Source organism: Prinia subflava, chromosome 23, assembly GCF_021018805.1.
Source record: "Prinia subflava isolate CZ2003 ecotype Zambia chromosome 23, Cam_Psub_1.2, whole genome shotgun sequence".
In the NCBI taxonomy this organism is placed as follows: domain Eukaryota; kingdom Metazoa; phylum Chordata; class Aves; order Passeriformes; family Cisticolidae; genus Prinia; species Prinia subflava.
Window position 1 is genome coordinate 1524622 of NC_086269.1, and position 19064 is coordinate 1543685.

At 47.9% G+C, this 19064-nt stretch overlaps 1 protein-coding gene across 5 annotated transcripts in view; it reads right to left on the bottom strand.

The window, feature by feature from the left end:
• SRGAP2 (SLIT-ROBO Rho GTPase activating protein 2) overlaps positions 1 to 19064 on the bottom strand; it is a 98058-nt gene that overhangs the window by 52355 nt on the left and 26639 nt on the right. For all 5 annotated transcript variants that reach the window (XM_063418670.1, XM_063418667.1, XM_063418668.1 and 2 more), the window contains 2 exons: positions 12855 to 13047; positions 4185 to 4347 (listed from right to left, as the gene is read on the bottom strand). In XM_063418670.1, the coding sequence (XP_063274740.1) occupies positions 4185 to 4347; positions 12855 to 13047 (356 nt within the window). The remainder of the gene's footprint in view (positions 1 to 4184; positions 4348 to 12854; positions 13048 to 19064) is intronic.

Consider the following 19064-nt stretch of genomic DNA (forward strand, 5'->3'; position numbering starts at 1 on the left):
CCCAGCTAAAAGCAGAGCAGAAAATGTGTTTTAAACCCAGCAGATGCTGGGCTGGTACCTGGTTCAGCTCAGCCTGTCCTGAGGCCTCTCTGCTCACAGAATAAATCTGCCTTTCTGCCCATTAACATCTGCCAGCCACTTCACAATTTCCTCATGTAAAAATCTGTCAAACCGAAAAGAATCCGTTTGTGAGCCTTCCACAGTCTGTTCTGTTAAAAAAAGGTAATTTTCTCTTTTTTTCCCTTCAATTTGAACAAGATTATCAGGCTGCTTCTCGGAAAATTTCAAAGAGACAACACAGAAAGAGTGATTAAAGAGACCAAATTAAAGAGACTGCTGCTCAAAGGTCTATCTCTATCCATATATAAATAATCCCAAGGGATCCCACTCAAAAGATACGTCTGGAGGCAAGAAAAGCTGATAACCATGCGAGGAACAGGAAGGTTGTTCCATGCAGAGAAATGAAGGGTCATATTAAATAGAGAGGGTGACAGGGGGATAGAGGGAAAAGGGGAAATCAAAGCAGGAATCAGCACAAATACAAGAATATTTTTGGGGGGGGGGGGGGAATACATATATAAATATAAAAACAGAGATGGTGACAGGGGGATAGAGGGAAAAGGGGAAATCAAAGCAAGAATCAGCTCAAATAGAGAAATATTTTTGGGGGAAAATACATATATAAAGATAAAAACATAGATAGATACAGAAATGTAGAAATAAAGAAAGAAAGAAGAAAGAAAGAAAGAAAGAAAGGAAGGGGCTGAAGGAGGACAAGCAGGGGAAATCAAAGGGAGATGAGGGAATGAAAAGGAGCAGACATCAAAGCAGGATGATCTCCCAGGAGAGGGAGAGGTGACTGGAATAGCAACGCTGGTGGCACCAGGGCTGGGAACTCCAACCTGTCCCAGCCCTAAATCATTAACTCTGCCCAGAGGAAAACATCCCCTCCTCCCCAAGCTGGAACTATTCCCCCTCCCAGTTTTATTTGCTGGAAATGGGATTATTTCATCATTTATCCCCCACAGGAGGGCACTGGGGGGGCACTGGGGACTGTCAGAATCACTCTGACAGCACCAGGATTCATCTTCAGGACTGCAAGAGGAGCCCTCAGCTCCCACCCTAAAATAAAAGTGTTTCCTCATGAGAAACCAAACCAAAGGCATGGAAAAGTGCAAGTCCAAGAATCCCTGCACCTCAGCTGAGAGGCTGAAATCCAAACCCACATTTGGGGCACAGCTCAGACACGGGAGGGAAAAGGGACCCAGGGAAGTGACCAAAGCCCAGAGGCAGAGAAAAGGGGCTGCACACAATGTGTGATACCTTGGGGAGGCTGAGCTGGAACAGGGACTGGACAGAGCTGAGAATAAAGCAGAGATTTATTAAAAGGTATTTAGGACACACCTTGGGCAGGACAAGAGCCTGGGCAGGGCTGCACCCAAGGTGGACCCAAAATGGAGACAAAATGGGCACAAAATGGGCACAAAATGGGCACAAAATGGGCACAAAATGGGCACAAGAGGGACCCAAGAGGGACCCAAGAGGGACCCAAGAGGGACCCAAGAGGGACCCCTGGTCACGAGGTCTCACACTTTTATAAGTTTTGGTCCATTTTCATATTGGGATTTAATTGTCCAATTACAGTTTTGGGTTGTGAACTCCCATTCTCCTTGTCCTTCTTCAGCCCACCACTGTTTATTCTTTTGGGTCTGAAAGTCATCCTTGGTCTCCAGCAGGAAAAGGATTTGTTTTGAGTCCCTGCTCTGTGCAGAGCTGACACTGTGAGCTCAGATCTGCACCCTCAGGCAGCACAGAATCTAAAAACATCAAAGCTCAAACTCAAGGCATCACTCCAAGCACCCCTCCCTCCCAGCACAGCCCTTATCACACCCAGCAGAGCCCGGATCAGCTCACCCTGGCCTTTGAACAGCTCTGCACACACTGAGATGCAGCAGCTCAAGAGCTCAGGGACAAAAGGGACCTCGAGCACCTCCTTTTGTCCCTCCTGTCCTCCCACCCCACCTGCTCCATCCACAGAACTCTGATCTGAGAGAAACGGCCCAAGGAAAGGATTTGATGCCTTTGGATTGCCCTCAGTAGATGAGGGGTTGCAAATATGGAATGTGGAGAGGATGCTGACACAGAGATCCTCTCAGCATCCTCTCTACATTCCATATTTGCAACTCCAAATTTAAGCTGGTAGATCCCCATCAACACCTGCAGCAAGGCAGCCTGGCTTTGCCACCAACTGTCCCCGTTTTTAACCCAGGAAAAGATAAAAAAGTGGAAAATTTTGGTTAAAGTGCAGAGATATCCTGACACCTGAGCTGCTTTGGGGATATTTTACTAATGTGACACTGAGGGGGGTTTATAAATGGGTAAAATTTCTTTAAATCCACGGACTGCAAAGGTGATTTGCAATATTTTCATCACATCTCTCATCTGGTTTTTGTAGTGATTCAAGCTGCTTCTTGCAGCTCAGGAAGAGACTCAAGTGAAAAAGCATAAGCAGGTCCACGTCAGCCAAATTTCTCTATTTATCAGCTGATACCAGATAACAGAGGATGCAATTTTTGGTTTTAACCACCCTGCACAAGTGGAGCTGTAATCAAACACCTGATTTGGCCTCCAGCCAGGCTGGTATTCCTGGCAAACAGCCAAATAAGGAGCTGGGATTTAACAACAAGTGCCTTTTGTTTGCACAAATTAATGTGGAGTTTGCCCTTGGCCTGTGAGAAACAAACCAGAGATGCTATTTTGCTGTCGATTGGTTATTTATTTGTTTTTATTCTAGCCCTGCTGCCCAAAATAAAGCAGAAACACGGGTTTGCCCTGCTTTAGAAGGGGCTGAAGGTGAAGTTGCTATTTCCAGGCAAACTGGGATAATATCAATTTCCAAGCAATGCTTTGCCAAGGCATTTTCCAGGCCACCTTATTCCAGCACAGCCCTTGTTGAAATTCAACAGGGAGATTATTCCTCCTTTGGAGGGATTAGAGGAATTGAAGAGTAACTGCCATTCAATAATCCCGTGTAAGTATCTAATCAACCATAATGTAATTACCAGAAAGTTTTAAAAGGTCAAAAAGGCCTCAGTGTGACGTTACTTGAAAAGGAGAAGATTCCTCCTCCGCTCGGGCGATGACTTAGAAAAAGAAGAAGAGAAACAGAAGGCAAAAGTGGAATATATCTTTTCATCCTCCATTAAAAACTCAAAGAGACAGGCAGGAGAGAGGGAACAGCACAGATTTTGTTCTCCCAGAGAGATCACAGCCAAAAAACCCTGCTGGAACAGGGCACAGGCTCTCCAGGTAACACACACCAAGATCTGCTCCTTCCACTGCATCCTGACATGAAACTTCACCATCTCCAGCATTATTCATTCTCCAACAGCCTCAGCAAACTGCTTTTAATGGGTTTTTTTTACACTTAGAGCAACAGACAGAAAATAAGAATTATCTGAACCATCCCTCCCTTCTCCAGGCCTTGCAAGAGCAGAAATAACTCCCCGAGCTCAGGACAGGTTGCAGGGGTGGGAGAGGGGGAAAATAAACAATAAATGGATTTTCAGAGTGCAGACCTGCAATGATCCCACCACGGGATGCAGCAAATGTTGCAGCCATTGGCAGAACTCTGCAGGGACCAGGCATCACCCCTGAACAGCATTTCAAATTTCCAGATTGTGTTTCTTTAAGTGCAAGAACAGATTCCTAACAGCAAAACCCTCCCAGCCTGTCCCACCTTCCTTCCCAGGTGAAATCAAGGGGACAAGGCCAACAAAAGAGAGCTCAGCTGCGTTTTCTCCTTTTCCCAGATAAGGACAATACATCCTTTTATTATCTAGCATAGCAGGAATTCTCCCTAATTCTTCTTTTAACAGCAATTTCTCCATGGCAGATAAAATTCTGTCTTTAAAGAGTTATTCTTGACTCTACTGTTCAGAGTTGAAGAACCGGAAGGTTGAAAATTTAATCAAATTCTCAACACCCATTCAAAACTCAGGAGCAAGAGGAGAAAAAAACAAATTAATTTAATTAATTTAGACCAACAAATCTCAACTGGCCACATTGGGGAAAATACCTGAAAAAATTAAAGTCAAGACCAAAGAGGAAAAAAAAAAACCAATAAATGGGGGAGCTGGGGTGGTGTTTCAGAAGAACCAAGGGGAAGCTCTGAGCTCAGTTACCTTCTTGAAGAGGCGCCCTGAGTCCTCGCTGACCTGGACAAAGCGTGGGATGATGTTGTTGAGATAAATGTCACTGAGGGTGGTGTGGTCCCTGCTCTCCCTCTTCACCTGGTTGAGCAGCAGGTTCCAGCAGTTCACTGGTGACAGCACGTTCTGGTCCTTCCTGCAGGGACACAAAACAGGAATGACTGGACAGGATCCCAGCACCTCTCTGGAACTGGGAATGCAGCTCTGGGGAGGGGGGATGCTGGGGAGCAGAGGGAAATACAGAAAATACAGAAAAATACAGAAAAATACAGAAAAATAGGGAAAAAAAACGGGGAAAAAAAACGGGGGAAAAAAACGGGGAAAGAAAACGGGGAAAGAAAACGGGGAAAGAAAACGGGGAAAATAAATACGGGGAAAATAAATACGGGGAAAATAAATACGGGGAAAATAAATACAGGGAAAATAAATACGGGGAAAATAAATACGGGGAAAATAAATACGGGGAAAATAAATAGGGAAAATAAATAGGGAAAATAAATAGGGAAAATAAATAGGGAAAATACTACGGAAAATACTACGGAAAATACTACGGAAAATACTACGGAAAATACTACAGAAAATACTACAGAAAATACTACAGAAAATACTACAGAAAATATACAGAAAATACTACAGAAAATCCACCCTCAGTTCCATTTCCCTGCATTCCCATGAGCTGCTGTCCCCCAACAAACAGAAATTGCAAATGTGTGCCAAGTGCAGGCTTTAATTTTTCCCTTTGAATCCAGGATTTTGTGCATAAATCAGAGCCTGAGGGAGGGAGGGCGATGGCTCCAGTGTCTCACAGGAGGTTTCACGGTCCTGTCTCAAGAATTTGGGTCTTAACCACAACAAAAAAGATTTTAAGCACCCAGTGAGCCAAACAGCATCTGCATAGGAAATAAAATGTTGTGTCTCCTGTGCAAAGCCCATTATGGGAAGGCTCCTCTATCTGTCCCCAGCCACAGAGAGCAGCACTCCTAAAAGAAACTTGATTTTCTCATCTTTGAACTTTCCCCACCTTCTTTCAGTCGAAGCACCCGGCAAAGGAGCAGCGCAAAGGGCAGCAGGGGAGAGGAAACTCGGATTATTTGGGTCAGCATTTCATTTTTTGGAAGGAATAAGCTGTTTCTCAGGGCAGCATTTCAGCCCAGATTAAAGCTGGGGTCTCACCTTAACCACAGCATTGACTTCTCTGCAGCTCTGTTACCATTCATTTACAGCACAATAATATTTACCTAGAAAAGAGTAAAACCTGTGCAAAGCCCTGATTATTGAACCAGACTATCAGATCTCTTTCCTCCTAAAAGAAATGCAATTTAATTTCCATGGAGAAGGGAATATTCTGCACTTGAAAGGACAGCAATCTCTGCTGCAAGAAACATTGGGAAAATGGGAGAACTGAGCCAGGGCAGAGTTTCATTACCCTTCTCCTGACACCAGCAGCTGGATTTGTGCTGCAATATGGATAATTTTAGATAAAGGGTTTCAGAACAGCTGATCTTGATTTTTTTTCCTTTCTTAAAAAAAAAAATTGGAAAGTTCAGGACTGAGTGGAGCTTGTGATCAGGACTGCTTCACCCACTGATTGTGCCCTCTGAAGATGGCAGAGCTACAAGTGAAAATTACCCGGCTACCATGAAGAGTTTGGGACTGCAGCTTTTATAGGCACAAAAAAACCCCTCAGACTCTGCACCAGCTGACCAAAACCCTCCCTCAAAACCCCTCAGAGCCCCAACTCCTGCTCCTGGCACCCTGGAGGAGCTGGGAGCCTCCAGCACCAGGAGCTGTGGCTCCAAGAGCCCAGGGGAAGGAGCAGGAGTGCCCCGATTCCCTGGGGAAGGAGCAGGAGTGCCCCGATTCCCTGGGGAAGGAGCAGGAGTGCCCCGATTCCCTGGGGAAGGAGCAGGAGTGCCCCGATTCCCTGGGGAAGGAGCAGGAGTGCCCCGATTCCCTGGGCAAGGAGCAGGAGTGCCCCGATTCCCTGGGGAAGGAGCAGGAGTGCCCCGATTCCCTGGGGAAGGAGCAGGAGTGCCCCGATTCCCTGGGGAAGGAGCAGGAGCACCCCGATTCCCTGGGGAAGGAGCAGGAGTGCCCCGATTCCCTGGGGAAGGAGCAGGAGTGCCCCGATTCCCTGGGGAAGGAGCAGGAGTGCCCCGATTCCCTGGGGAAGGAGCAGGAGTGCCCCGATTCCCTGGGGAAGGAGCAGGAGTGCCCCGATTCCCTGGGGAAGGAGTAGGAGTGCCCCGATTCCCTGGGGAAGGAGCAGGAGTGCCCCGATTCCCTGGGGAAGGAGCAGGAGTGCCCCGATTCCCTGGGGAAGGAGCAGGAGTGCCCCGATTCCCTGGGGAAGGAGCAGGAGTGCCCCGATTCCCTGGGGAAGGAGCAGGAGTGCCCCGATTCCCTGGGGAAGGGGAGGCAGCAGAGCTGCAGGAGTTCAGTGGCCAAATCCCAGCTGTCCTAGCCACAGCAGCCCCGGCTATCCCAAGGCAGAAACTGCAGGAATACCAGGAAAGGTTGGTGAGGGAAGTCGCCGGTGTGTGCTGGCGCCAGAGGAATTGTTGACACACTCCGTGTGGTTACACATGAAAGGAAATCCTGCAGGAAAAAATCACCCCAAACCCCACACGCCCCCAGGATTGTCACCTTCGGGATGCTCCAGCCACACACAGGCAGATTCTCATTTTCAATTCCTTTAATTTCTTGCTGTCTCTTGGTTTCAATAACCCCTTCAGTGCCCTGCTGGAACGGGCTCTTGCGTTCATGTAGATCACAGCAAGCAAGGGAGGCAAAACCTCCTTTATTATTTGCTGGTGACTATTGTCCCAGCAAAAAGCAGATATTCAAGGCAGAAATAAAACAGAAAACAGTTGTTTCAAACCTCCCAAGCATCCTTTAAAACTCCACACACATTAACTTTTAAAGCACCTCTGGAGCTGCAGCTCCTCCTGAGGTGGGACATGGGCACAATTTTCCCAACAGGGAGCCCAAGTTCTGTAACAGAACCTCCTCAATCCTCCCCACAGCAGATGGCAGGGAGCAAACTGGGATTCCCATTAACCATTCCAGCCCTCCAAGGAGCTGGCAAAGGCACTGTGCTCCCAGAAAGGAGGGATGGGAAAGGGAAATATCAATAAGGACGGGTGGGTACAACCACCCCGAGCCCCATCCCCACATCCTGCAGTGCCACAGCCCCGTTCACCCTGCAGAGCTAAAACTGATGAGACCAACCCCAAACCTTTAGGATGGGAATATGAACTTTTCCCAAAGTGCTGCTGCCTTCACCCTGACAACTTTTGGACTCAAACTTCTCCCACGAGCAGGAGGAGCAGGAAGAAGATGCCAAGACCCAGGTTTATTTCAAGAGCTGCTTCTCCTGGTGTAAAGATGGTGTGGTGATAGTGAGTGTGGAGAGTTTATTTAAATTTAGAGCCTAAATTCCAGCAGGATCACAGCCACGGGGGCTGGCTGGCAGCAGGAGGAGGAAGCTGTGCACAGATTTTTAGGGAGCCACAAACGATGGAGCCCTGTGGTTTCTCGGGTGTTATCTTGATCGGGTCCTGTGCTACTCCCACTTCAAAGGTTTCAGCTGGGTCTCAAAAAGATCATAAGGGAAGATTGAGTCTTAAGTATCTTAATTAAATTACTCATTCGTACAAGGGACTTGCAGACAATCCAAGATTGATCTGCTTCAAGGCAGGCAGGGGAGAGCACTGAGTTGGGCATTGCAAGGAAATAGGAGAAAAGTCATCTTACAAAACAGATTAAAAAAATAACCAATACCAAAATTAATGGATTAAAATTTTAAAAAAATCTAAAAGCACACCCACAAACCAGGAATAGGAGCCCTGTGTTAGCACAAGAATGAATCAGATGAGAATGAAAATATCACTGAAGAGAAAGGCCCTGTCCAACCTGGCCTTGGACCTTTCCAGGGATCCAGGGGCAGCCACAACTTCTCTGGGCACCCTGTGCCAGGCCCTCCCCACCCTCAAGGGAGCAATTCCTTCCCAATATCTCACTTAAATTCCCCTCTCAGTTTGAACCCATCACTCCTTGTCCTGTCCTGATGAAGGGACCTTCTCCAAGGGACTGTCCATGGCAGCAGAAAACTCCCCTGACCATCCTTGCTGTGAATGAGGTGTTGAAAACAACACCTCAAGTCTCCTGTTCCACCTCCTGATCTCCCCAAAATATTCAGATTTTCCCTGGTTTTGTCCAGCATCCTTTTCTAAAGCTGGTGCATCCCAGGACAGTCAACTCTGCGAAGCCTCAGAGCTGGAGCTGGGCCAAGTGTGAGAGAAGATTTAATTGTTCCTCTAAATACTCCTGCAGCCCTCTCTGAATTTTGTCCTCTGCAGTGTGCCCTGGCAAGAGAGGCCACAATCCCAGAACGTGGAGTGAGCCCAGCACCACTGAGGAGATGAAAAGCAGCACAGAAATCCTCCCTGAGGTCTGACATCCATTTCTGCTGCTCGTGGATCCCCAGCTCTCTGCACTCACGGAGGTCACTGAATCAATGAATGTTTAATGCTTACAAAACCCTTCCAAATGGGGTTATTTGACAGGCTCAGAGTAAAATGGGCAGGACTTGGTTTCAGCGAAAAGAACCACAAAAAGAGCCTATACAATGTTATTATTATTAATAATAACAATCTAAGTGAAGCCCACATGATCCAAATGCTTCTGTCAATTCTTCCCTCACAACCTGCATCATTCCTGCCTCACAGAAATCATTTCCTTCTAGGATAATTAAAACTGAACTTTTTTGCAAACTGCTCCTTCAAATCCACATCTGATTTTCCCTGACACAGCTCAGTGTTAACTGCAAATTTTGAGAATTACAAGCATGGACATCCATGCTGCTCCCTGCCCTCCTCTTCCAAAAGATTCCAGTTATGAACATCTGTTGTTTACAAGTGCTCAGCCTGAAGGTTGCCAGACTTATTCTGCATCTTCTACTTGAAGGCAAGGGCTGCCAGAAAGCCATCTGAATTTCATGCTGGGATATCCTGGACATTCAGCTCTCCAGCTGACAATTGCTACTCAGGATCCTGCTTCCAAAGATTATCCTGATTTAAAATATGGCCTTAAAATAGCCTTGTTGTTGTCTTTTTTTTTTTTTTTTCCTTTTTTCTTTTTCCATTTTCTCCCTCAAAAGCAATCACTCAAGATTTGCCATGGTTTTCATAGTGTTGACTGATGATTTGAATAGGCAAATGCCCCCAGGACAAAAATGAGATGAAATAGGAGAACTGAAGGCTGGGGTTGGAGGTGCCAGGGTCTGAGTGCAGTGGGACAGAGCCTTTTTGGGGGGGCTGGAAGTCACACCCAGCCCTGCAGCCTGCAGGGACCCCAGGGCCAAGAGCCACCCGTGAGATGGACGCTCTGATTTCCACCCCAAATTGGTTTGGTTTTGTACCAAACCTGGGACAAACAAGCTCCTGCAGCAACCACAGCTACAAGACTTGGGCTTTGGAAGGGATCATCAGATATTGAGGATTATATAAAATATATACACCAAATACTGGGTGTGATTATTCCCTTTAATAGCCTAACTGAAAGAAAAAAAACCTTTTTAAAAGAGAAAAGGCACAGTGAGGTCTAACAGCCATGGCAGAGCAGTTAAAAGCAAGTAAAACCTGGGCTGTATCCAACTGCCATCAACTCCTGTGTCACCCTGGCTAAATCAATCTGTTCCCCTTCTTCAGATGAGGATAACACACACCTACCCCTGTAAATCATTTTCAGATGAAAGTTTTCAAACTGGAAGTTTGAAGCTTCCAGTGAAGCTTCAAACTGAGCAGTGCAGGGCAGCCTTTGAGCCCAGACCCAGCTACCTCCAGCTCCAAACCCATGGGGAAAATTCTCCTGCAAGGAAAGGCTGAGAGAACTGGATTTGTTGAGCCTGGAGAAGCTCTGGGGTGACCTAACTGTGCCCTTGGGGTGCCTGAAGGAGCTGATCAAAGATGGAGAGAGATGATTTACAAGGGGCTGGAGGGACAGGATGAAATGAGATGAGAGGAACGGCTTCAAATTGACACAGGGCAGGTTTAGAAGGGATATTGGGAAGGAATTTATTCCTGTGAGGAACTGGCACACAATTCCAGAGAAGCTGTGGTTGGAAGTGTCCAAGGCTGGGTTTGGAGCTACCTGGGATAGTGAAGGTGTCCTGGATGAGCTTTAAGGTCCCTTCCAGCTCAAACCATCCTGTGATTCAACACAAACGTGGCAACCTGATCAACTCTGGGACAGCCCCATCTCAGAAAAATGAACCTCCCCAGGCTTTGGGAAGCCCCACACCAGCCTGAACCTCCCACCCTGCTCCTCCCAGCGTGGGGGAACCCACAGACTCCAACCCCAGGGGTCAGCCCCAGCCCCTGGCATGGAGAAAATTCCCTTCACGGAGCACAGTGGGGGCGATTCCGCAGGAGCTGCAGAGCAGGAAAGCACATGCAAATTACAGGGTGGCTGCCTGACAGATTTCCGTGTGTCAGGAGATCTAAAAACGGGATGTGCCACGGGGAGCAGGCAGGGAATGATACGGTACCTCCTGACATAATTACCAGCTTGTGGGGAGAGCAGCCTATTATGGGGTATTTATAGGGTCAGAGCAGGCAATTACAGAGCTGCTCTCCCAGACGTGTAATCCCGAGCTGATGGCTGCCTTTGATGGATTCCAGCCCCAGCATCTCCACAAGAGATGCCAGCCGCGATACTGGCCGTGATTCAGACAGCAGCACTGGTGCTTACACTGGGAATTGCTTTCCTAGGGATCCCCGTGGCATCCTGGCACTCTCCTGGCACAGCCAGCACACAAATGACCAAACAAGAGCCAGCCTGACCCGTGCCACTGCTGACCAACACTGCCCACACACCCAGCAGCCTCAGACTTTGTGTTGTTTTTCTCTTCTTCCAACCCCTTGACTAAATTAATTTGTGTATTTAGGACTCAGACCTTGCAGGGATACCACGTTCCAAGAGCAAGGCATTTTTCTGGCAGGAGCAATCTGCTGCTAAAGTGAGTGAGATCAGGAGCCCGAGCAGCTCCAGCCCTCTCCCTGCAAATCCTGCAGGATTCTGTTCAACCCTGGTCCAAAATCCCACATTATAAATTCATTCTAAATCCCCAAGCAGAAGGTAAGTTCTGTGCAACTTTCTCAAGCTGAATACAAAAGTGTTTCTGATGGGTTGTTCCATATCATGTAACATAAAGAAAATCACCTCAACTTTCACCAGAAATAACAACAAAATCAACTGAAAACACCGATCACGCTGCAGAGGAAAATCGTAATTCCAGACATCACCTTTTTAGTGCCATCTTAAAGACACCTGCAGGATGTGCACAGTTTATAGCTGTAACAACACTTTCACTCTAAAGGAAAAGAAAAAATCCCTCGGACTCTGATAGAATAACTCTTCCCCAGTCTGTCAAACAGCTCTGCTCGGGCTTTCCTGAGCACACAGCACAACGTGTGCTCCAAATGAGAACTGAAGGGAAGGACATCAAAGCTGTGCAGGCAGGAAACTTCAAATGGTGCCTCCTTAATGGCTTCCACAAAGAGAGGAGCTGCTGCTGGAAACGGGAAACTGCTGTGTCCCCACATCCCTGCAAACACAGCAACAACACAACACAAACACAGGGACAGCGTCCCGACCCAAACAATGCGCTCTGGGCGGGGGCAGGCCCAGATGGATCCTCTCAGCCCAAAATGTCCAAAGCAGAAATGATTCAGGTCCCAAGGCTGCTGCTGCTCCGTGTTTTCCCCAGCTGCTGCCCTGACAACACAACCCAGCAAGGCTGAGCACTGCGCAGAGGGGAAGCACCAGAGCGCCGCGCTGGGCTCACGCAGCCCCTTCCTCACCCACAGCCCCGCTCCTGCAGCCCCTTCTCCTGGGAAAAGCACCTCAGAAGAGTCAGGAGGATGTGAATCCATGAATCCAAGTTCCATCTGCATCAGTCATCCCAAGGCAGAGAAGTGGGGAAGAACCAACATCCAGCAACAAGCCCAGCAGCACGGCCAGACCCACTCGTAAATGGTGTTTCAAGCAGGAGAGTCAAGAGATTGTCAGGAAGGACAAATTCAGGTTTTAATTGAGTCCCACCACTCAGTAACCAGGGATTCCCCCACCCACAGTGGCACAGCTCTCTTTGGAAGTGCTGCTGGCCTTATTTCCGTGCTGTTTGAAGTGAGAGTAGCAGAGCTGCAACACGACTCCCACACAGAGCGTGTGTGGGATCCCAGAACCAGAGAACTGACAGCAGGGAACAGACTGGGAACAGCTTCCCTCCACAAAACCAAAGGCATCGACACTGAAGGAAATCCTGGCTTTGTCCATCAAATCTGGCACACAGCTTTGCCCACCCTTCCCAAGAAAATTACTCCTTTTGCACATTCCAGTTCTTACATCCCAATCCCTCCTAACAACTCATGACCTACCAGGAATTACTGACATGAATAAAACCCAGAAACAGGGAAAGGCTTCAGTGTCCAACACAAACCTGGGGAATGTTTGGCTCTGGAATTCAGAGCAGTGCTGGTGCCTACATTCACTCTAATTCTCTTTTCCATTCCTATCCTTGCAATCAATTCTACAGCAGAGGGGGAAATAAAGGGCAGAAACAAAAGGCAAATACTCTACTTGAATTGCTGGTCTTTGGTGCTCCTAGTTTTAGCCAGGAATCTCTCAGCCAACTTCTCCAAATTCCTGGAGTAATCCATCTCAATCTCTGCCTTCTTGCGGAAGAAATCCTGCAAGTCCTGCAGTAACTGGACCCGAAGCTCACACTGCTGGTCAAGGCATTTCAGCTGCTCTACCAACTGGGCACGGATCTCTGCAACAAATAAAAGCACTGCAGATTAAACACAATCCCATCACAGAAAACACAATTCTCCAGCAAAACATCATTAAATGTTCCCTCGTTAGTGTCAGCCAGGCTCTCGTGTGGTGATTAATTCTATCTGCAGGCAGAAAATGACTGGGGTTGCATTTTGGACACGCCAACTGCAGGAAATCCACCCCAAACCCTGCAGTCTGGTGCACAGCAAAGGTTTGCTGCTGAAAAGTGCATCAGTTACAAGTGTCAAGTGCATTTTTGGCATGGGGAACGAGTGGTCACTGCCTAAAAATGTACTGAATCTGAGTCTGGAAAAAAGGACTGCAGGCTGCAATCCCCCACGTCAGCTCAGCAAATCACTTCAGGGAATTTCTATCAAATTCCTCTGCAAACTACTCCTGATGCAGAAACAAGACATTGCACATTCTGGGGCACTCCCCAAAGGCACCAAATTCAGATTATTCGGTTTGTTCCTGAGTCTCCAGCTGTGCAGCTCATTATAAACCAAGCCATGAAAGAGATGAAGAAACCCCTCTGGAGAGCCAACACCAGAGCTCTTCCCATTAGGAAATCATCTCCAGGAAGGCACTTTTTCCTTTTAAAATATCTGCAAGTAACATATCTCCATGTAAGGACCCCATAAAGCACACAGACATAGGTGTTAATATTATAATTAATTATTAATTTATATTCATAATGATCACAGCATAATTATTAAGAATGTCTCTATTGAAACAAGCAGTTTTCAAGCATTTTACAAACATGAAAGCTTCTCCCATTAGCCACATGTTCTCCTCATCCCACTGATCCTGAATTTGAGGGACAGAAGAGTAAAATGACTCACTCACGGTCAAACAGGGCAAGAAAACACAGCAAAAGTGTGTCAGTCCCAGCCTAAAAATGCAGAAATATTCAGTGATGCAGCCAGCAAAGGCTATTTGGCTTTTACACAGGCAATAAACTCAACATGAAATCAATAAAATGTGCCCTTTCATCTAAAGGTCTTTGAGCAGTGAAACTGCAGAGATTTGCCACGGCCTGACTGCGAGCGCTGCTCCCTCCAAAGGTTTTTCCAAGATGTGTTGATTGTTCCAGGCTGAACCCAGAACCAGCAATAAAATTTCAGGTTTCACAGCTTTCCTCACACCTCCACACTGCGACTGCAGGCGCCCACAACTCCACCACCACAAGGGAAGGCAGGGAGGGAGCATTTCCCAAATCCAATTTTTTTTAGGAATCAGCGACTTCACCGCCGATTCCTGAAATACAGAAAATCACGGAGAGCAGCTTGGCTCCTCTGAGAGTTTGTCCCTTTGCCCAGGAAAAAAAGAAAATAAATCCATCTGGACCTCCATGGTTTCATTCCTGCCATGCACTCCCAGGATCAGTTGCCTCGGATCGTGCTCACATCTGCGGGAAGAGTTTTAAGGAATCCGGGATTTGCCATGAACAAAACCCCGCATCCTTATTTTAGGGACTCCAAAACCCAAACCACATGTATGAAAACACGGCTCCCAGTCAGGCTTGCCAAAAAGCAAAAAAAAAATAATGTAAAAAATCTGCACAAATGTGGGGGGTTCAAGCTTGAAGACCTTGATTAGCACTGAATTTGGTTGTTCCAAACTTGCCAGCCTGTGGTGCCCAGGGGCTTTTGCTGCAAGGAGGAAATACAGCAGCAAGGTTGTTGAATTGGAGGAGTCAACGCTGTGACATGGGGGCAAAGCTGGTCAGGTTTATTTTTTTCCCCAGGAGAGAATCTTAAACCCCAGAAAACCTGTGTTTCTCCATCAGGGAACACAGCTACAGGCAAATCCATCGACCTGTGCATTTCTTTAACCAAAACCACTCCAGCTCCGCTTCCCCGGGCTCAGGGATGCCCCAGCTCAGGTGGGGTCAACCCAGGAAGGGCTCAGCACCCTCCAAGGGTGCTCAGGACACAAATCCCTGAGGAACCCAGCCCTGGATGGGCTGGGAAGCCCGAGCACACCAGGTGAAATCTGCACACTGCGTTCACCACAGCTCTGGAGATCCCTTTGCTTTTTGAGCTGCCTTTGTGGTTTGCCCCATCCCAGCTGGTGTTTCAGGACTGGCAGGGCCACGGGGAAAGCTGAGATGTTCACACATATCTGACCTGCCAGAATTTATGTAAAACTTTGCTGCTGATGCTCAACATGTGCTGCACACACTCAGCTCGAGCCACAAACCCCCTCAAGGAGTCGCAAGGCTCTGCACGAGTGACAGGTTTAACCAGGGAAACGCAAACCACACACCCCCATCCCACCTCAGGCTTTGCCATTAAGACTTTTTCAAGCAAAGGAGGTGATAACAGCACCAAAATTGCCACGAAGGTGGTGTTTCCTTGCTGCAGTCACTCAGTTCTGATCCTTAACCTGACACCTGCAGGTCTGACATCCAAAAAGGAACATCCTTCAACACAAAAAGCATTAGAAAGTTCTTCCTCCCTTTGTGTTTTCTCCTCCACCCTTTCCTCACCAAAAGGGATGTTCCCAACACAGAAACAACTCTGTGACCTTTTCAGAAGCTACTGGACAAAAGACACTAATTTTAGTAAGGTGAGGACTCATTGAAAGGGATCTCACAAAGAAAACCCCTGAGCACATCTCGTGTTTTCTGCCAAGCACATCAAGAGCGTCAGGATTCAAATGCAGCAAATTTTGCCTGCGATGTTTTTATTTCTGTATTTAGGGATTGCTCATCTGCAATTTTTCAGAAGTCAGCAACCCTGTTAGCATGGATGAGCAGCAGACACCTTGTTAGAGAAGAGGATTGGGGTAGGGATGGGAAATATCACATTCTGGGAGATTGTGCTATGAGCACCCACCCTCCTTGGTGCCTAAACCAATGGATTTTTAATGAGGGCAACAACCCAGCAAAACTGGACATTCTTAATTGGAAAACCACCTTCTGGACCAACAGTAGAACAACAAAGGACCACTTCCAAAAACCCAGCAGCTCTCAAACCAAGACGATCAGCAGAACAGAGGGGTTTTAATCAGCACAGCGCTCGGCTCTCGTGTGGAACACTTCACACACAGCCCTCTCCCTGAACAGCACCGAGAACCAGCAACTTCTCCTTCAGTGTGAAATGCGATATCAGCACTTTTCTTTATAAATAAAGGCAGTGTTTTGGAGGGAGCAGTGACAGCTGATCGGGCTCCCGCAGGGAACAATGAACCATTCAGCCCCGGCTTATCGAGGCCGCGGCGCTGGGCCGGAGCGAGGCAACCTTGCTCATCTTTCAAACACACACCCCGCAGTCCTCTGCCACAAAATAAAATCAAGAATGCAGGAATTTCCTGAGGCTTACTGGGCTTTCCAGAGTATAAAGTGTCTGCTTGTTTTCCCACTGCTTACACAAGCAGAAGGTATTTTTTTCTTTTTTTCGGCCCTGCTCCGAGCACATCCCCCGGTGGAGTCGGGGCCGTGCGTGCTCTAACCCGAGGGTCACCGAATTACACGGGACCTTTTCATGTCCCCAGTCACAACAACCACTCCAGTCCTGAATCCACTGCTCCTGCACCTTTTAATTTGCACAGGTTATTAGGTTAACAGCCACTTTAAACACCAAAAATGCCTTTCCCCCTCCTTTCTTTCAGAGCTTGGCAATCCCACCCACTGTGATCACTAAAGTCAAGGAATCTCCTGAAGATCTGCTCCTGCTGCCAGTGCTGCCAGGGCCTGAAGGTGAATAAACACACACGGAATTCACGGTCAAGATGCCGGTGGCAAAATTAGCATTAAACACCAGGTATTCTTATTGTAAGCCTTGCCCTGTACTGCTGAATTCTGTCTATTGTATTTCAAGCTCATGTGGCTGACAGCTACACACTGCAAACATCCTCAGAGAGTTTTCCATCCGCTTCAAACCAAGTGTTCGTTCATTTCCATCACCAGATCATAAATGAACCTGGGTCACAGAGAGACAGAACATTGTATAATCCTGGATATGGGTCTGGATTTGACTTTTATCCATTCTGCAACCACCTTTTCAACACTCCATGTAGCACGCAGCAGGCAGGTCCAGCTCACAGTGAATTCAGAGGGTGAGGAAGGATCTTCTGCCTTCTGTATTTTAGTCCCATTTTCCGTTCCCCACCCAGAGCTGTGGCTGCCCCATCCCTGGAAGTGTTCAAGGCCAGGTTGGATGGAGCTTGGAGCCACCTGGAAGGTGCCCTTGCATGTGGAATGAGATGAGCTTTAAAGTCCCTTCCATCCCAAAGCATTCCACGATCCTCAGCATCCTCAAACTCCCCCAAGCACAGCAGATCTCTGCAGAGCTCCTGACAAGGATTTGTGCTTTCATCAAACAATTCCACGTGGAGCAGGGGGACATCCACAGTGACTGGGACCTTGCTCTGGTACAGCACCCAACACCCACCTTCAGAAAAAGAATTTCCCAAACTTGACTTTTGAAGACTTTAAGCATCCTGTAAAGTTGGAATATGGAACCAAATCTTGTGTACCTTTGTTCATTCCCCCACAGGTCACGCAGTGACCTAAGAAAGGGCAACCTCAGAGCCTGAAGCCCTCTAAACAATGCTCCTGCTCTGAGCAGGATCACGTCCCTGCCTAGGAAGGGTTTCAGCTCTGCCCAGGGATAAACAGGATCACATCCCTGCCTAGGAAGGGTTTCAGCTCTGCCCAGGGATAAGCAGGACCATGTCCCTGCCTAGGAAGGGTTTCAGCTCTGCCCAGGGATAACCAGGATCACATCCCTGCCTAGGAAGGGTTTCAGCTCTGCCCAGGGATAAACAGGATCACATCCCTGCCTAGGAAGGGTTTCAGCTCTGCCCAGGGATAAGCAGGATCACATCCCTGCCTAGGGAGGGTTTCAGCTCTGCCTAGGGATAAGCTGGGACTGCTCTGGCTGGATGGCATCAGGGTGAATCACTGCCAGCACAGGGCACCAGGAGGAGGCAGGGGCAGCCCCAGCTGCTGCTCAGTATCTCCCCCATCTCCCACATCCACGCCGTGGCTTTCCCAAGGAGTCCCCGCCCCATCCCGAGTGCCACGCTGGATAAAAAGATGACAGGCTTGGGAAAGGAGTGGGATGGCAGCAAAACAGAACCACCAAGCCCCGGCTCCCGCCCAGATGAAACAGCAAAGCTCTCACCCACACGGATGTGCAGCAGCGGCAGAGCCCAGCTCCAAACCCTGCTGTGCCCGGTGGCCCCGCAGCTGTCACCATCCCATGGCACTGCCCTGGCACTGTGACACACCTGGCACAGCCCAGGGACAGCAGGGACAGCCAGCAGTGGGAAGGTGGCAGCCAGCACGGGCTGGGTGCCTCAGTTAGTCCTAACTACGGAGGAGTCACGTTAAACCGCACACCCAGCCTAACACAGGGTTATCCTTCAGGCTCCCCGCAGCACAGGAAAGGCAAGAAAAGCCAAAATGAATTAAGTCTCCGCTTCAGACAAAGCTGGAGCAGTGATTTTAGATCTTGTGCCTCATCCTTTTTCAATCCCTGTCTCCTGGAAGCTGCCACACACTCGGGTGCTGAACATCACAATGAGATGTCCTGGCATCCCCCTTTGGAGACTCCAGGGAAGTCAAATTAAAGATTACAGCTGAGTTTAAAGCCAACACTCCATTCAGTCTGCAAAAGTTAAAACCATCCAAACACTACGACTCGTGAGTAAAAGCAATAACTGTTTAAATATACAAGTAACTTTCAGAGAATGCGCTGAATCACATATTTTGACATATTCTTACCACATCACTAAATTATTCACATTTCTCCTGCCATCACTTATGAGAGGCTGTACTCCAAGAGTGAAGGACTTGGTACTTCTGACTATTTTTATTGGTACACGATTACAAACAGGGCTGTGACTAATGACAGGCCCAGCCCAGCAACCCCAACGTGGCTGGGAGCTTTAATGACTTAGAAAAGCCTTTATATATTAACAGAATTCCAGGGAACAAGCTGTGTCACCAGCCAAAAGCCGTTGATCATCACAGCCTTAAAAACCTCCCTGGTAATGTAAAAG